This window comes from Vipera berus (genome assembly GCF_964194415.1).
Source record: "Vipera berus genome assembly, chromosome: 1".
Lineage (NCBI taxonomy): Eukaryota > Metazoa > Chordata > Lepidosauria > Squamata > Viperidae > Vipera > Vipera berus.
The window spans coordinates 287,647,021-287,664,375 of record NC_138202.1 but is presented as its reverse complement, the minus strand read 5'-3'; the positions used below and the strand labels follow the sequence as shown (position 1 = coordinate 287,664,375).

At 37.1% G+C, this 17,355-nt stretch overlaps 1 protein-coding gene across 4 annotated transcripts in view; it reads left to right on the top strand.

Annotated features, from left to right (window-relative positions):
• Positions 1-17,355, top strand: part of ARID4B (AT-rich interaction domain 4B) — an 88,872-nt gene that overhangs the window by 12,671 nt on the left and 58,846 nt on the right. For all 4 annotated transcript variants that reach the window (XM_081313197.1, XM_081313196.1, XM_081313195.1 and 1 more), the window contains exons 3-4: positions 12,792-12,902; positions 15,456-15,521. In XM_081313197.1, the coding sequence (XP_081169323.1) occupies positions 12,792-12,902; positions 15,456-15,521 (177 nt within the window). The remainder of the gene's footprint in view (positions 1-12,791; positions 12,903-15,455; positions 15,522-17,355) is intronic.

The window sequence follows — 17,355 nt, the reverse complement described above, 5'->3', positions numbered from 1 at the left end:
ACACCTCTCAGCATAATTTAAGCCTGATTAAGAAAGTCATTTAAGAGTTTTAGAGGTTTTAAACAGTTCTTTATACATTGTGTGTGTAATGGTTTAAATGGCTTAACATATTTGAATCCTGCCATTTTGATTAGTAATTTGTGGTTCACAGCTTAGGTCAGACATGTCAAACTCGCGATGTCACGTGATGTCGCGCAACATATTGGAGCTTTTTCGCCATTGCCGGCAATGGGGTGGGTGTGGCTTCCCGATGACACGTCCGGCCCACGGGCCGGCAGTTTGACAACCCTAGCTTAGGTGGTTGGGTATATCTAGCCAGCCGTAACTTACTGTAGTAAAGCAAATAATAGCTTATCATATGGTGAACATGGCCTGTATCTTGCCCACCACCTTATTTCAAATCACTACTCTGTGGCTGATTATGTAGAATCCCAGCAGTTTAATGCCTTTATTTTAATGGTCATGCTGGATTTTATCAAGCCACAATGTCTTCTCACATAGTTGTTCTAGAAGTAGAAATTAGAAGAATGAAGATGGGGAAAGAAGCTGAATGTGCTGATGTAGAAGAGAAGGAGCAGCTATAGGTCTTATAAAGGTCTAGGACAGGGGTGTCAAAATGCCGGCCCACGGGCCATGCGGAGGCTGTGCCCACTCCAGCTCCGGCAATGCAAAAAAAGTTATGATACGTCATGACACATCATGTGATGTGGCGAGTTTGACACCCATGTTCTAGGATTACTGCTTTGCCCCTTTTTTCTACCTTAATAATAATAACATCTGCCTATCCCAGGTTCTTGGAAAGGATTTGATAGGTGGATAAAAATGCCAGTTCCAGTCTAAGCATCTGACTGTGTGCCGACCATAATAACAATTTCAAAATTACATACGAATGACAAAGTAGCAACAATGATGCATTTATGACAAAGTAGGAACAGTGGTTTACTGGGATATCTGCAAGAAATACCATCTGCTTGCAAGTTAAAATTGGCCAGACCATAAAATAGACAAAATATTAGAAAAAGAACAACGATGGCAAAGAAAATAAATCTGGAAGGAAACAGAAATAAGGGGGCATCCCCAGTTGCCGATTGTTTCATTATTTGATGTCTGATTTAAATTCTGTCAGAAATTTATGGAGTGTCTGAAGTATTGTGAATATACTTCAGTACAGTAGTCTTTCCAAACATGTGAAATATAGTAAACACCTGCTGAACACTTAAGTTGTGAGGACTTTCATTGTTACAGGTAATATTCAAATTCTGACATTTGTTAGTAATCAAAGTTCCAGCACCTTCACGGTTACATGAACAAAATTCAGCCCCCTTCACTTAATAACTGAAGGGGCACTTCAACTTCTGCCATCTATCTATCTATCTCTCCTCCCCCATGTGTACTCTTTCTGGTTGCCTGCACCTTGCCATGCAGGGCAGTAAGCAGCCTCATAACCATGTGCCTCTGCGGCTCCTTGCCATGCCCCAGTGAGGCTCAGTTGCCCCAGCAATTTTTCAGCAAGCATTAATTTGCCCAGCTGTCTTGTTTCTTGCTTCCCTGCACCAATCTTTCATTTTTTGCACCCAGCAGGTGAAGCAGAAGTGTCTCCCTGCTGTCTCATTTTTTGACCCATCTTCTCTGGTGAACATTTCCTACATATGAGTGCTGTCTTGGTAAAGCTGTGCTGCCTTTGAAAGCTGGAAGACTTTCTGAAGGCAGCACAACTTTCCGAAGACAGTGCTTAGGGAGTCACGTATAGGGAATGTTTGCCAGAGAAGCCAGATCTAAAAAGGAGACAACAAGGACAGCAAGCAACTTCTAGTTTGGCCGTGGCAGTTGGGTGCCAATTGTTGATGCACGGAAGTTGGAAAGAAGGCAGCTGAGGAAATGAATGCCTGCTGGAACTTCTTGGACTTAGTGCTTTGGTGCCGTTCTACTGGTGAGCCATGTACAGGAAGCCGGAGAAGCTGAAGTGCCTGGGAGAGCACAGAAAAGGCAGTGGGATACTTTTGCTTCAACTCGGTGCAAAAGGTGAAAGGTTGGGTCAGGAAGTGGGAGAGAAGGGAGTTGAGTGATTGAATGCTTGATGGCACTTGTTGGGCAGGCTGGAGTGGTTGAGGCTTGCTGGGGCTGCATGGTTTGGTGGAAGATGGGGTGGGGAGTTGGAGGCAGGCCCTTGCCTTACTGAGACTCAGGGCTGGGAAGGATCAAGCTCAGAATAGTTTCAACCGGGGTAAGTGGTCAAGTAATACCTCATTCTCCACAATGGAGAATGCCAGGATTGCCATTCTAAGTCCATGTCATGTGATATCTTGGTTTATGATGGCTGTGACTGTATAGCCAGACTAACTATAATGTAACTGTAGGTTCAAAAATATTTTATGGAAATTAAGAAATAGTTATTATAAATCAAACTTTAAGCATAGTGTCTTTGATGTGATGTCTGCTGGCTGTTGCTGTTTTCAATTAATTTTATAACTTTCTCCCATTTCTTAATATGAATAAAGTCATGTAAATAAAGTTTGCAATTCCCTGAGTCTTCTGGTGGCACATTTTGAATTTTGAGAACATTTTGTGGGTGATCACACAGAATGATTGCCAGTGGGAGACTTATCTGTAGACCAGGTATCTGTTACATTTTGATGGGCACGGGCAGTCCTAAAATATCCATTCACCTGAAGGCGAACTCGTGAGGCAGTTCCTTTTTAAACTCTACCATTCTAGTGTATTTTCCCTTTTTTCCCTGAGCAGTAGACACACTTGTAAACTAATTAGTAGGCTGCAGCCATAAGGAGTTAAGAGAAGTTGGAGAAACAGCTACAGGTATATATGTTGATAAGCTTGGAAGTACTGTAGATACTATCAGTTCACCTAGAGCTCTAATAGCTGCTGTGCAGAGAACAAAGTAGAATGCAATATTTCTGCATTGGGCAATATGTAATAATAAATAAGTAATTTGTTCTCAAACAATGGAACATTCTGTCCTTCTCTTTGAATCTTCCAAGTCATTGGGAACAGATTTTTGGAATATGGAGTGCTAAGCCATCATTTGCTTCACCAAGTTTTACTGAATTAACCACAGTTTCCTGTATTTGCTTACATGACATAATAGACTATGGTTTATAAACAGCAATATCTCGGTAATTAAAACCACTGGATTAACATGACATCGTATTTTGATAGACAGCCCCTCTTGAATTTCAGTAATTAATTGGGTTCATGTATCTCACAAAGAAGTAATGTATTTGTTTTTGGTTTTTTATGATGATACCCATGATGATATACAAACCATGATTATGAGTTTTCAACAAGCCCTGGTTAATGCCAACTATGGGTTAGGGCTGCATATAAACACAATCAGAGTGCTGTGCCATTGTGGTAGTTTATGCTTCTGTGTTGCATATGAGCTAAGACGGGTGTCAAACATGTGGAGGCCGCGCCCACCCCAGCTTCGGCAATGCAAAAAAAAAAGTCACGACATGTCACGTGACGTGGTGAGTTTGACACCCACAAGCTAAGAAAATTAGATTTTCTTGTCAATCAACAGTTCCCATTCTTCTTTCATATGCATTGCTACATCTTCATTAAAAACATTTGAGGATTGCCACATAACCTAGGTTGATATATATGATCCCCTTCAATGCCATGCACGAGATTCCAACAGTAAATAAAAATTGTGTTTAATGAAAATGACTGAAGTTAACCCCAAATCATATACGGTAATAGGTTTGCATTAGCATATATGTGAAAGCACAAAAACTTGTTGAACTACAAACTATATTTTTACAAACCACATTGGCTAAACCCAGATTAAATGAATCACATTATGTCTCTGTATGTTATATGAGCTTGGCTATTATCTTGAAACATAATGTCTACTTGTTTTTTTTTGGCTTAGCATTATTTGCAATTACAGCCATTCTAATTTATTATTCATAGTTTAGCATTTTATCTGAAGTTTTCTACAGAGTGACATTCAGATAGAAAATTATATACAGTGGGATCATGATTAATGTTCAATGTGGTGGGGATCTCCTTTAAATTGAGAATATGTCATCCATATTGATGTCATAATGTAAATGATTGAAAATGCTATAAATATTATGGGGATTTTGCCCATTGCATCCAACTTTGCTGTATCAAGGTCCCCAAATCAAGCTTTCACTGTAAACATAATTTCTGTTAAACGAGGGTTTCCAAATTTGGTAACTTAAAGACTTGTAGATTTCAACTCTCAGAACTCCTCAGCCAGCCATGCTGGTTGGGGAATTCTGGGAGTTGAAATCCACAAGTCTTAAAATTGCCAAGTTTGGAGACCCCTGCTGTAAAACATTAATATCATTAGGGATCCTGTTATCAACAGTAAGTCATGAGGCTGTGTGATATTGACAATAGGATGCATTCTTGACTTAGTCCATATTGAATTTTTGTCTACTGGAAGTCTAGTGAGATGTGATAGTGATGGCAAGTAATGATTAGTTGCTAAATTTCCTGTTTTGATTCTCGTTAGGGTTTGAAGTGACACTAGTTGGGAAATAATATTTTCAATTTGAATAATTTAGCTGGATAATCTACTATCGCAACTTGTCCATCTGCTGACCTTTCTTGCATATTTATTTAAAGGTAGAAATAATGCAGTTATACCTGTAGTTAAGGTCAGCTATATAGGGAGTCAAAAATCCCCTCCAGCTTCAGTAAGTAATATTCTAAGTAGGTCCCCAGCTGCTTTACCTCTAGCAATACACTGAATTTGAGGTATTTTTTTCTTCTTTATAATCCTTGACCTGATCTGCCCAATTTTCATTTGTTAAGTTATTCTCCCATACTAGATTTGGTTCCATCGATTCCATAATTGCTTTCAGACAATTATCCTGCTATTATAGAAGGAAAGATCCAGACAGATTCTTGAGTTCCTTTACATAATTTCTTTCCAGAATTCTGTTGGAAAGAATAGAAAGCTTCAACTGCATCTTAACCACAATCTGAAACAGTGGTTTATTCTTGGATTACTTGATATAGCCGTAGTCCTCTGTTTTGTGAAAAGCTAAACTAGTGACTCGCCTTTAGTTAGACAGCCATAATTTACGTGAAACATAAATTATGAGTAGCTGTTGCTCTGACATTTCTTTTCTCTCCTGTAGACATGAAGAATATTGCTTTTAAAATTAATTGGCTAGGGGGAAGAATTGGCCAACACCACAGTGAAAAAAATTGAAATGATAAAATCCCAAGTAACCACAGTTGTCTTTGCAGGAAATGTTGTAGAGATATGTTCCTTGAGGTTTCTTTGCTGCCCTGCATGAATGTCTTGGCCATGATTGGGCTAACCACAAAAGATGATCATGCAAATTCAGAATAATATTAAATCAAAATTTCAGGATAAAGGAAAAACATCATTGAAAGGCTTATTATAGCCTCTATTAGTAAAACTAACATAACTGATAAGTCTTCAGAGTTCACAATTTATCACGTACATTAGTGCATGTGGCTAAACAGGATTCATTATTAAATGCTGTATAGCACATCACCTCAGAGTAATTTAATATTGTATAGAAAATCAGAAAATATATAATAGGCTTTTAAATGTTTGGTATCTCCAAAATAATCCTGATTTCTTGGGATATTTTAATTAACTTATGTAGCACTAAATGTGATTGGTAAATTGTTTTAAATACATTTCTTTTGAACTTAGTTAATTAATGAACTAAGAACATAATTAAAATTTCAAGTCTATTTTTTCTTATTTGTTCAAATATTTGTTCAAATATTTACTCTCTTTTTGTTCAATACGTTATTCTGAGTATAACCCATTATTAAAACTTATGTCCTGTCCATATCTTCAGTATATATTTTATATTTAATATTTTTTGCCAAATATCCAGACTTAATTATTAGTTTATATCACAGGTTTGAAAATATTGAACCTGGACGACTATCATTCACATATATGCACAATAGCCCAGCATGCAACATGATGCTTGCATACTAATTGTTGATGAATTGTTTTGATAGATTTAAGAGATTACACTGTTGTGTTGTTTGTGGGTTGAAGTATATGCTACATTTTTGTCCAATATATTTTCATTCTGTTATATTTGGCAATCAGTTGTCTAAATAATTTACTGGCATAATAAGCTATGATAGAAAGATGGTCCTTTGTTTATTTGACACTATCACTTATACATTACCTACATACAAGGCACTCTTAAATTTAGTTTTTCCAAAATTGTATTCTAAATATATTTGTTAACTTTTTCACAAGGGTAACTAAAGTTTCCCAAAATAATGCAAGCAATAAAGGGGTAGATTGACTGCTTTAACATACATCTAAAATTTTGCTGTGACATTTAAAAAGAAATATCAAATCAAATCTTCATTTTGAACCAGATAGGTTATTTTATAACACGTACTCACACACTTGCACATTCATCTTTTGCATTTTTCCTCCAAGTGATATAATCTATAGTAAAATATTTGGCAGAAGATGACTTTTCTTCCCTTAAAATGCCCCTAAATGTCAAGTGACTCTGGTGGAAGTTCAATATTTCTAAAAATCAGGTAAAGAGACACTTTCCATGATATTGATAGTATTTAGAGGCCTCATCTTCCTCATCATCTTCCTTCTTGTCTCCCACCCCACTCAGCAATCTTGGCTGCATTTTGCACATACTTTATTCTTCATTCAGCTTATTGCTTTATAATGCAGTCATATGGATGTGTGCTTAGGTTCATTTCAGTGGAGCTTGGTCTCCTGGGTCCTTGCATTGTAGGGGTTTTATAATGATTTTGATACTTTTTCTTAATAAATGCCAGACATAAAGCTGCTATAGTTTGTGGAAATATGAGTAACTTCTTTTAGTAATCAATTAATCGTGTAATTTGTTTGAATTAATTGCTCTATCCAATGTATTCCACTGTTAAAAATGGGTTTTCCACAGGAACTCAGGAATCCATATGCAAATTAATACAAGGTGTACCAAAAGTCAGACCTCATAGACAATTAATTACTCTATATAGATTACATTAAAATTCAAATTGGTTGCTTTTTTCTTTGAAACTTTTCTTTACTCATTTGACACTTGACTGTTGAGCATCCCGAAGTACAGTAATATTTTCTTTGGAAAAAATTAATAGAATTAATAACATATATTCGTCCAGTGCGCTCCCACAGGGAGGGCCTTCTCAGGGTGCTGCCAGTAAAAGATTGCCGGCGGATAACACCCAGGGGGAGGGCCTTCTCTGTGGGTGCGCCTGCCCTTTGGAACCAGCTGCCCGTGGAGCTTAGGACTGCCCCTGACCTTCATTCATTTTGCCGGGACCTGAAGACCTGGCTCTTTGAGCTTTCCGGCCCAGGCTGAGAGTTTTAATTGGGTTTTTTATATTTTTTTCAGGGATTAAATTTAATCTTTTTAATCGTTTTTAATTTTTGTATCAATGTTTTAAGTACCCTGTAAACCGCCCTGAGTCCTCCGGGAAAGGGCGGTGTATAAATTCAATAAAATACATAAAATAAATAAATAAATATATTATGATTGGCCTATGGAGGGCTGACTTTTGATACAACCTATGCAGTCACTGATGCCCTGGTCATCTCACATTTGGATTACTGCAATATGCTCTACTTGGGGCTACTTATTCAAAAGCTACATCCAATTCAAGGTGTTAGTTATGGATTTTAAAGCATGGAGCCAAGCTTTATGGCATGGAACCAGGCTACCTGAGGTAAAGTCTCAGAATTAGGATTGGGCATACTCCTTCTGTCAGAAGGGGTATGCCGCAGACTCCATCAGTTAATGAATTCTGGCTAGTGTGATACAGAAGAAAGGCCTTTTTCTGCCATGGCTCCCACCCTTTGGAACATGATGCACCTTGAGGTAAGATTTGCCCCCACCTTCCTTGGCCTTCCGCAAGAGCCTCAAAACCTGGCTCTCCTGATGCGCCTGGGACCTCAGTGGGCGTGTTCCATGTTGAAGGTGGTTAATAGATTAGGAAGATTCTACCTCCACCCCTTAGTCTTCCAGTTTTTAACTTTTTTAATCTGTGTATTTTAATATTTAATGTTTTTGGATGTTTGTAAGCTGTCCAGAGTCGCTTGACAGTGAGATGAGTAGCATATAAATTTAATTAATATATAGTTAAAAAGTAATGTAAGTAAATGAGATGGGCATTATCTGCATATGGATTCATATTTGTGCATGGATTTATTATAGTGCCCTGTATAGATTTATAGTATATTATTGTATTTAGTCCTGAATTATCAAATTTGACTTGAAAGTAGGGTCTTTGAGGTATTTCCTAGTCAACTGTTTTTTGCAACCAAAACCTTTTAATTTGCATATACTGCACGGGTGAAAATGAACCAGCAAATCCTATGTGTATAGAACAACATAAACCAGTTTTATCCTTTTCATTTGCCTTTTTGTTTTCTATTTTTTATTTCTGCTGCATGATCCTTCACAAAAAAATGATAAAATTTGCTAGAAAATCTGTATTTGGGGAAAGGGTAGATAAATATTGGTATTCCTTGCTTATTTTCTGTAATATAAATAGAAAAGAGAGTGTTAATTTGTTGGTTATTATCATTGCTTTTCCTTGTGAGCAACATTCCATCACTGTGACATATTTCTAAGTTATGACAGAAAGATAAGTGTCTTTTTGTGATTCTCAGTATTATTTGTGAATTCTATTAATAATTTAGAAATGATAGTACTTTTTTCATTCTATTATCTTCAGTTTATTTGTGTCAGAAGAAACATTGACTAAACATAGTGAGTACCAATGAGAACAGTTGTTAAATGAATTCAAATGCAATTGTATATAGATTATATTTATTGTGTCTCTAGCTACGTGTGTATCTTTCTGAAAGCCACATATTTTAATTCTCTTTCAGCCAGCCGAGATTGCCAACTATCTTGATAATAGTAAATCCAATAAATAATGTTTTTTTAAGTATGAAAAAATAATTTTACTTAACAATTCTTTATGTTCTCAATTACCCTGTTTATTTATGAACTATTCCTATTGTTCTTTTGTCCAATCATGATAGAAACATTTAAAAACTCGATTAATTCTTAAGTTTTGATAATACATGATATATCTCAGGGCTTTTCAACCAGTAGTATAGGTACCACCTGTGGTACATCAGCACCTGGCAGGTGGTACGCGACCATCCTAGAAAAGTGGTAGCGGGGGAGGGGAATGAGCTGAACTGGTGGCAGCACCGCACAAGACTGAGCAAGAGATAGCTGGAGTTGCAGGGCTGTCAGGACTCAGCAGAAGCGCCAGCGTCTTTGGGGCTGTCAGGGCTCAGCGGAAATGCTAGGATAAGTGCCAGTCTCCAGCTGGAGCTTGGCGCTGATCCTGGTGCTTTTGCTGAGCCCAGAAGAAGCGTCGATCAGTTGGAATGTTGCAGCATCTCCAGGGTCTTGTGATTTACATTCAGATGCTTGGCAACTGATTCATATTTATGACGGTCACAGTGTCCCAGTGTCATGTGAAGTGACCAAAACCTCCTGCAACCACCCAGCAGAGGGGGGGGGAGAATAAAAACCAAACACCCCCCCACCCCACCCTCGCTGCCAATCCTCAACTTCACATATCTGGCTTGGTGGGCTCTGGGGGAGGGGATGCCGTGAGCAGCGTGAGAGTCAATGTTACTTGTACAGTGCTGCCCAGTCCCCAGCCTGCCCGGTTTTGGCAGGCAACGGGGTGCTCTCCTCACAGTGCTGAGAGGCTGAGCCAGGTGGCATGAATCTGAAGAGAAGTGCAATGCTGCCCAGCCCCTAGCCTGCCCGAAGTAGGGAGGGCCATGTGCTGGCCACTTCCAGGCAATGGTGCATTTGTTCATTCCTCACAAAAGGTGATACCTCCCCAGCGCATGCCCAGTGGGCGGGGCCGACACGGGCTGGTCCCTCGCTGTTTCCAGACGGCTTTGTGGAGCTAAGACTGAATGTGTTTCAGCATAGATGGCCACCATGAAATTGTACATTGGCTCCCGGCCAGCCTGGGCCAGAGCCAAGGCAGTGGGAGCCATTCCCTCACTGTTTCCAGGATGGGTTCACGGGCCACATGAAACTACTTCGCGGGCTGCATCCGGCCCCCGGGCCTTGTGTTTGACATGTCTGGCTTACAACAATAAAAACCTCGGACAGGAGGAAGAGCACCGCCGGGCAGGCAGACAGGTGTCTTGTTCGGCTGTGGCTTGGGGGGCACTTTTTCCAGTGCCTTTGTAACTTCGAACAGTCACTAAGCGAACTGTTGTAAGTTGAGGACTACCTGTACTTCGTCACTTTTTTCCTTTTTTTTTGGTCAAGTTTTTGACACCTTGCTAGGCGACTGGTGGTACTCGGATGTTGCCATATCCTAAAAGTGGTACAATGGGTGAAAAGGTTGAAAAGCCCTGATATATCTTACACACTTACTTCAGTTATTGAAATGCATGCAAAACTGTTGAAGAAATATTTTAATCCTGTATTTAGTATTTTCCATATATATATTTGTTGTTAAGATCTCATTACAGTTTTGTTAAAATTTTAAAAGGTAAAAAATGCTCCATCTCACCAGAGTTACATTATTAGACCAAAGAATAAGCGTAAGTAACCGAGCACCTACCAGTGTTTACACTGCAGTTCCTATAAACTCCACCCAACATTAAATATAGTCGATTATGAGAGCTGTAATGCAAAACATCTGGAAAGTGCTAGGTTGGTTTTGTGTTTAATAGTATTTTTATTTTCAGATATTTCTTTTTTATGATCAAACTTTGGTCTAAAATTATAGCTGCTCAAATGAATATTTTAAAATATGTTTTAACTATGAACAAAAAACTTGGTTAAAAAACCCTGGCTGAGAGCCAAAATAAAGGTGGATTTTCAACTTTTTTAAAAAATAGCAATCAGCAGGGGTTCAGGTTTTGATTCTGAGACAAGCTGTGGTACTTGGCAAAATTGTATGCACCCCTACTCTGAGGAATAATGAATAGATTTATAGTGGGAAAAATATTCAAGGTCAAAATGATTAAAAACACTTATCCAGCATTATATCTGAACTCAAAAGTCAGTCTTCTGTTAGCTACCTGTCCATGTAGCTAATTTTAGAGCTATGAATATCCCTTGAAATAAGTACTTTGCAACATGCAGTTGTGCATATGAAGCATCTCTTTTCAAATCATAAAGCAAGCAGCTTTTTCCCAGCTGAGCAGCCATGCATGCAGAAACAAATCTGGGAAAGGATGCAGCTGTTTTAATGATTTTTTAAAAATGACATATGTACAGAGATTTCCGTATTCAGCACTGTGGATATCTGTGTGTGCTTGTCTGTTGTAAAACAACTGATTTCACAATAATAAATGTGTGCAGGTTCTGCTGTTATTGGTCACTGAATGTAGGGTTATTTCAGGGGAGAATAAAGATTTTTGAAGTCATACAATACAGTAATGTGTTATGGCTATCTTAATGAGATTTCCATAATTTTCAATATTTAAGGGCTATGTTGACATAACACTTGAAGCTATGACTTGCTGAAAAGTACAGTACAGTTTGAAAAATAGGAAAAATATATTGAGATATGTCAGACATGTCAAACACAAGGCCCGGGGGCCGGATCCAGCCCGCGAAGTGGTTTCATGTGGCCCGCGAAGCCATCCTGGAAACAGTGAGGGAATGGCCCCCACTGCTTTGGCCTAGAGACCCTCCTTCTGCCAAAGACCCTCAGATCTGTCCCACTCCTGCCCAGGCCCCCATAGGCACCCTTGATGTGAACGATGTAGAGCTGGCCATGCCCACCTAGTAGCCATAAGCACTCTAGCCACGCCCACCCAATAGGCCACACCCACCCTGGCCATACCCACCCGGCCCCTTGAGGGCAACCGCAATGCTGATGCGGCCCTCAATGAAATTGAGTTTGACACCCCTGAGATATGTAGTGTGGGATCCTACTTATAGGTCTGTTGTCCCAGAAATAATGAGGGATATTGAGAATTGTAAAACTATATTCTAGACCTATGATACTAAGGTTGAAAGCTGGCTTCCTAAGGACCTATTGAACTTGCAGAGGGGAGAAAGAAACCTCCCAGATTGAAGTTCTGCAACTGTTCCAGGTTCCCTGCTCCTGGATGAAACACATAATCAGACAGTTATTTTTCATTCCTGCATTTGGAACTTCCAGCCTAGTCTGTGATAGGTTTTGCACTGCAGATTAGTTTAAACTAGTGGTCTTATTTGAACAATTCAGTTCGGTAAATGCATGACACCCTCCCCTTTTGCTTTCATCTCTCAATTTCATATATGTAACCCATATCTGTTCAGGAATTACAAATACTGTAAAAAATAAAAAATCTTTTCTGAAAGGATTTTGTCATTCTATTTAATAGAATGAGCGTTGATTGTATAATAACGTGGTAAGGTCTTGTTTCTTTAAAAAAATATTTGATTCATATTTTAATGTTTATGAAATTTAATTACAAAGAATTTAATTGTTCTCACAGATAAATGTTTTGGTAGTAGCTTGGCCCAAAATTTAATGTTAAATATGTTATATTTACAAATATGTTAGTACTTTTTAAAGGACTTGCCTAAACTGGGTTCCCACAGCACATGTGGTTTATTTTGTTTTGTCTTAATGTGTTACGTGAATCAAGCCACCGTGGTTTAAGCATGCTTTATGAATTCAGTTACTGTGATTTCTTTAATAAATAATTATTAAAACAAAACTTGGCTGACAGTGACTTAAGACTCCTAATTGAATAAGTAGGAAATAGCCAGAAAAAATTAAAAGCCAAATGTATTCCACTTCTTTCCTAGGCCCTTGATGAACCGCCATATTTGACAGTAGGCACTGATGTGAGTGCAAAATATAGAGGTGCCTTTTGTGAAGCCAAGATAAAAACAGCAAAAAGACTAGTTAAAGTCAAGGTATGTATGTATCTATGTGCATTTATAAACTCAATTTAGGTATATGTAGAATACATAACTGATGAACTCTTGAGGAGTAATCTCTTGTGACTAGAGATTGTGTCAGGCTATACACTTTTTCTCCCATTTGATTAGCTAGGCTCATAGCAGTTGAAGGCATATAAGAAATAAAGAGCATTAGAGTTTGAATGGAAATGTAGTTATTTCTGCTAAATTTGCCTATAACATTAATATAATGAATATGGAGAAAAGGAATAGCACTGTGTATGCATGTATTCCCATTTAACAGAAACTTTCTAAATCCTTCTGATTATGATACTGACTTTCTGATCTATAGTCTGCATGCAGTTGCAGAAAATCCATTTATTTTACACAGGCTTGCACAAGAGAAATTGAGTCAATTGTTTCCATAAATCCAAGTTCCAAATATTTTTTTTAATCCCATTTATATCCCACCCTTCTCCGAAGATTCAGGGCGGCTTACAATCTAAAGCACAAATCAATGTGCTTAGCAATAGCCTTCATTCTATGTATAGGTAGGTAAAATGAGGACCCAGATTGTTGGGGGCAATAACCTGACTTTGTAATAATGCCGCTTGGGGGGTGTATGAAAGCCCTAATAAGCAGGCATATACATAGAATAAAGGCTACTGCTAAGCTTGTAAGCCGCCCTGAGTCTTCGGAGAAGGGCGGGATATAAATGGAATTAAAATAAATAAAAATAAAATATATGCCTGCTTATTAGGGCTTTCGGTCCCCCCCAAGCGGCATTATTACAAAGTCAGCTTATTGCCCCCAACAATCTGGGTCCTCATTTTAACCTACCTCGGAAGGATGGAAGGCTGAGTCAAACTTGACAAAATATTGTGTTTGCTATCTAGCTAGGACCTGTTTCCATTTACTCTTGAATAAGTAACATATGGATTGTAATTCTGTTTGCAAGATTAAAAGCATGAATTACTTAAAATGATCAATTTCTTAATTAAATATGTGTAATCCAAATAGGACAAAATAATTATACCTTTTGGTCAAAGCAAAAATCAGTCTCACCTTCAAAAATCTCGAAATTGGCATACTTTGAAGTAAGCTCTCTCTTAATGTCTATGGAGATTCTCAGTAATCCAGGTCATAGTTGTCCCAAAGATGCTTTTTCACGAGGGAACTGGACTTTCTTGTTTTTCTTTGAAGATGTTTCGTTTCTCATCCAAGAAGCCTCTTCACCTTTGATGAAGCTTCTTGGATGAGAAGTGAAATGTCTTCAAACAAAAACAAAGTCCAGTTGCCTCATGAAAAAGCATCTTTGGGAAAAGCTCTCTCTTGTTTTCATATATTCTTGTATTCAGTTGCTCTACTTGCTTTTTCCAAATTATGGGAAGCTAAAACTCTATCACACAAAAATAAATGTGCATACTTATCACTAGCCAATTTGTACACACCCCTGGTAAGAATATTAGCCCTTGTGATCTTAATCTTTAAGATCCTTAGGGCTATATTTAGATTGCTGTTTCAGGAATTTTTGGGTCCACCTCATGGAACTCCTTTTAACATAATCTCAAAATCTGAACCAGAATTTCCCCCAAGCAAACATGAAGACTTTAGGGGAGAAAACAAGTTTATTTGATTGATGCTTGAATTAGACTTCACTCCATGTACTGACCTCTCATTGACACTATATGTATCAATGCAGTAGTATTTAATCTTTCTCTTGTAGCATTTTTGGTGCCATTTTGAGATACTGAAGTCATTGGCTTCCAGGTTTTTTATTTATTTTTATTTATTTTTTATGGAGTTTTTAAGGGCCAGGGTATATTTTTAGAGTAACACTCAGAAATGCTTATTGATAGGGGAATACTTATATCTCTTTGCAGCTATATCCTAATTGTTTTTTATCCGTATGGTTTAGAGAATGATAAATTGATGTGAAGTGTGATTTCATTTCATCTTCCTGTGGCTATATAGTTACGTAAGTTGGAACCACAGAACTTTGCTGGAATCTACATTTCAGATATTTTGTAGGTGAGGCAAGAGAAGGTTGCAGAGCATGAAAATGAAAGAATAGTTGATGTTATAAACTACTTGTATAATTGTAACCTAATGATATTGTTATTGATTGGATTTATGTGTTTTCTTTTAAAGTTCTCAGGGAAGCATCTATCTTCCAACAGTCACGGTTAGGTTGGGCTGAGAGTTCCTTGTTCAAAATCATCTAATTACCTTACTTAACTGTTATTGTTGGAAGATAGATGCAGAGATTTAAAGAAATGTTTCCTGTGCCTGCATCTATAACCTTGTATTCCTTTATAAAGGGGAAAAGGATAAAAAAATCAGTTGATCTTTATAAATGTGTAATAATTCTGATCTTTTAATTCTATTACAATCTGGCTGTTCCACTATGATAGAAAAGTGGTAACAGATGAAAAATGCAAAATTTGAGTTTCAGTTGAACATCAATAGCATCATCTAATAGCAGTTGCAAATAGGTTATGCTCAAGTTCAGAAATACAATAGCCATTCTTACGTTGTCTTAAATATATTTACAATTTCATTTTCTAGGTAACATTTAGGCATGATTCATCAACTTTAGAAGTTCAGGATGACCACATAAAAGGTCCTTTAAAGGTAACATATCTGAATAATTGCTGAAAAAATGAATAATTCTTGGAAAATTTAAAGTGTATTTGAAGTGTATGAGTGTATTTGAAATATATTAAAATTGAACAGTTCAATATAGCATTAACATTATCCTCTATATACAAACATTTATTATTTAAAAACACTGAAATGTAATTTGCAGAATAATGTTATGTGTTATAGAATTTAAGAGCCTATTCCTGTGATAAGATTTTGTTGTTTTCTGTATAGTGAATAGTAGAGAACAATACGTAATGTATATTTATTTATTCAATATATATACTAGCCCATCTCAAATAAGTGACACTGGGCAGTTATATAAATTGAATATTTGTTGGGTATCAGTCAACATCTTCTACTGAATACTTGTGGAAGTGTAATTATCTACATATAAGGCTCCTTGGAATTCACTTAGGAATCTGTATATTTCTATTAAAGATATATAGAGATTACCAGTGTGCAGCCTGTGAACTTCAGGGTGCAATCAACTCTCAGAATCTTTTAGCTTCAACCTGCCACAGGTGCCCATCTCTGGAATATATTTCTCTTACAGGCTTGACATAAAACGTGGCTGGAGGGAATATTATTGTTGTATGAAGGAAATACTCATCTCTTTTTCTCAAGTGCCAGTCACTTAGCTCATCAGTGTCACAGGAAAAAAACCTTAAGCACATAAAAGAAAATTCCTTGTAAAAGAAAATATGCATAATTTTTTTTCCTAGAAATTTTTGAGAGAATCATCAGGCAGGTGACTAGTGTCAATTGCATATAACGCTGTTGCCATAATATACCAGGATTTTCATAAAGCTTTGACCGAGTTACTCATCAAAAGCTCTTAAGTAAATCTGATGATCATAGAATAAGAGAATCTGTCTTTTTGTGATTTGCTAGCTCAGTATATAGGAATAACTTCGTAAATTATTTTAATGTAGGAGTAAGCAATGAATTGGCCAAATTTGCAGATGATACGAAATGACTTGAGGTAATGAAAATCAAATCAAAATCTAGAAGAGTCTGTTTAAACTGAATAAATGGTCAGTCATATGGAAAATGAAATTCAGTTAATTTAAGTAAATATAATATGATACAAAGTTTTTGGATAAATTTATCATAGACAAGTCTATCAGTCTTGACTGTTCTGTCACATTTCCACTTTGGGGGCCACATGTCTTCAAATGCAAAAGTGGCAGGAAAGACATAAGGACTAAGATGGGCTTTGATGTGATCCAACAAAGCTCTTATTATTCTTTTATATAATAGTAAGTACTCTGGAAAGATTTCTCATAAAAGAGTAATTGCTAGATACTATGTAGTTTAGAAATAGCAGTCTATTTTCTGACTTAAGACAATCCTTCACCTCCCCTTCCTTTCACTTTTTGCAAGGAATGTATGGACTGTACATTATGTTAAATAGTATCACTAAAATTGTTCCTACTCGAAATACAGTCCTTTATTCAACTTAAATGATATATTTCCCTTTATACTGGTGGGAGAAGTTCCTGTATTATAATGTTCAAACTGCACATTGCAGTAATAGTTTAGGCGTCTCTTAGAAAACAAAGTATCTCCTTATGACTAATTTCTTTTCATTACCTTTAAAATGGAAATCAACTGCAGTCTCTTGTGATGGAGAGAAAGTAGTTTCCTTTTGCTGGCTATAATATTAATTGATCCTTAACGTTTGTACTCATAGAAAATATAAAAGTAGAAAGAAAAGAAAAATGGTGTTTAACAAAAAGGAATATATGAATATTAAATTGAACATTTAAAAAAATAATTGGTGCTTTCCTTTCTTTCTTGTCCAAAATAAGTCTTTTATAAT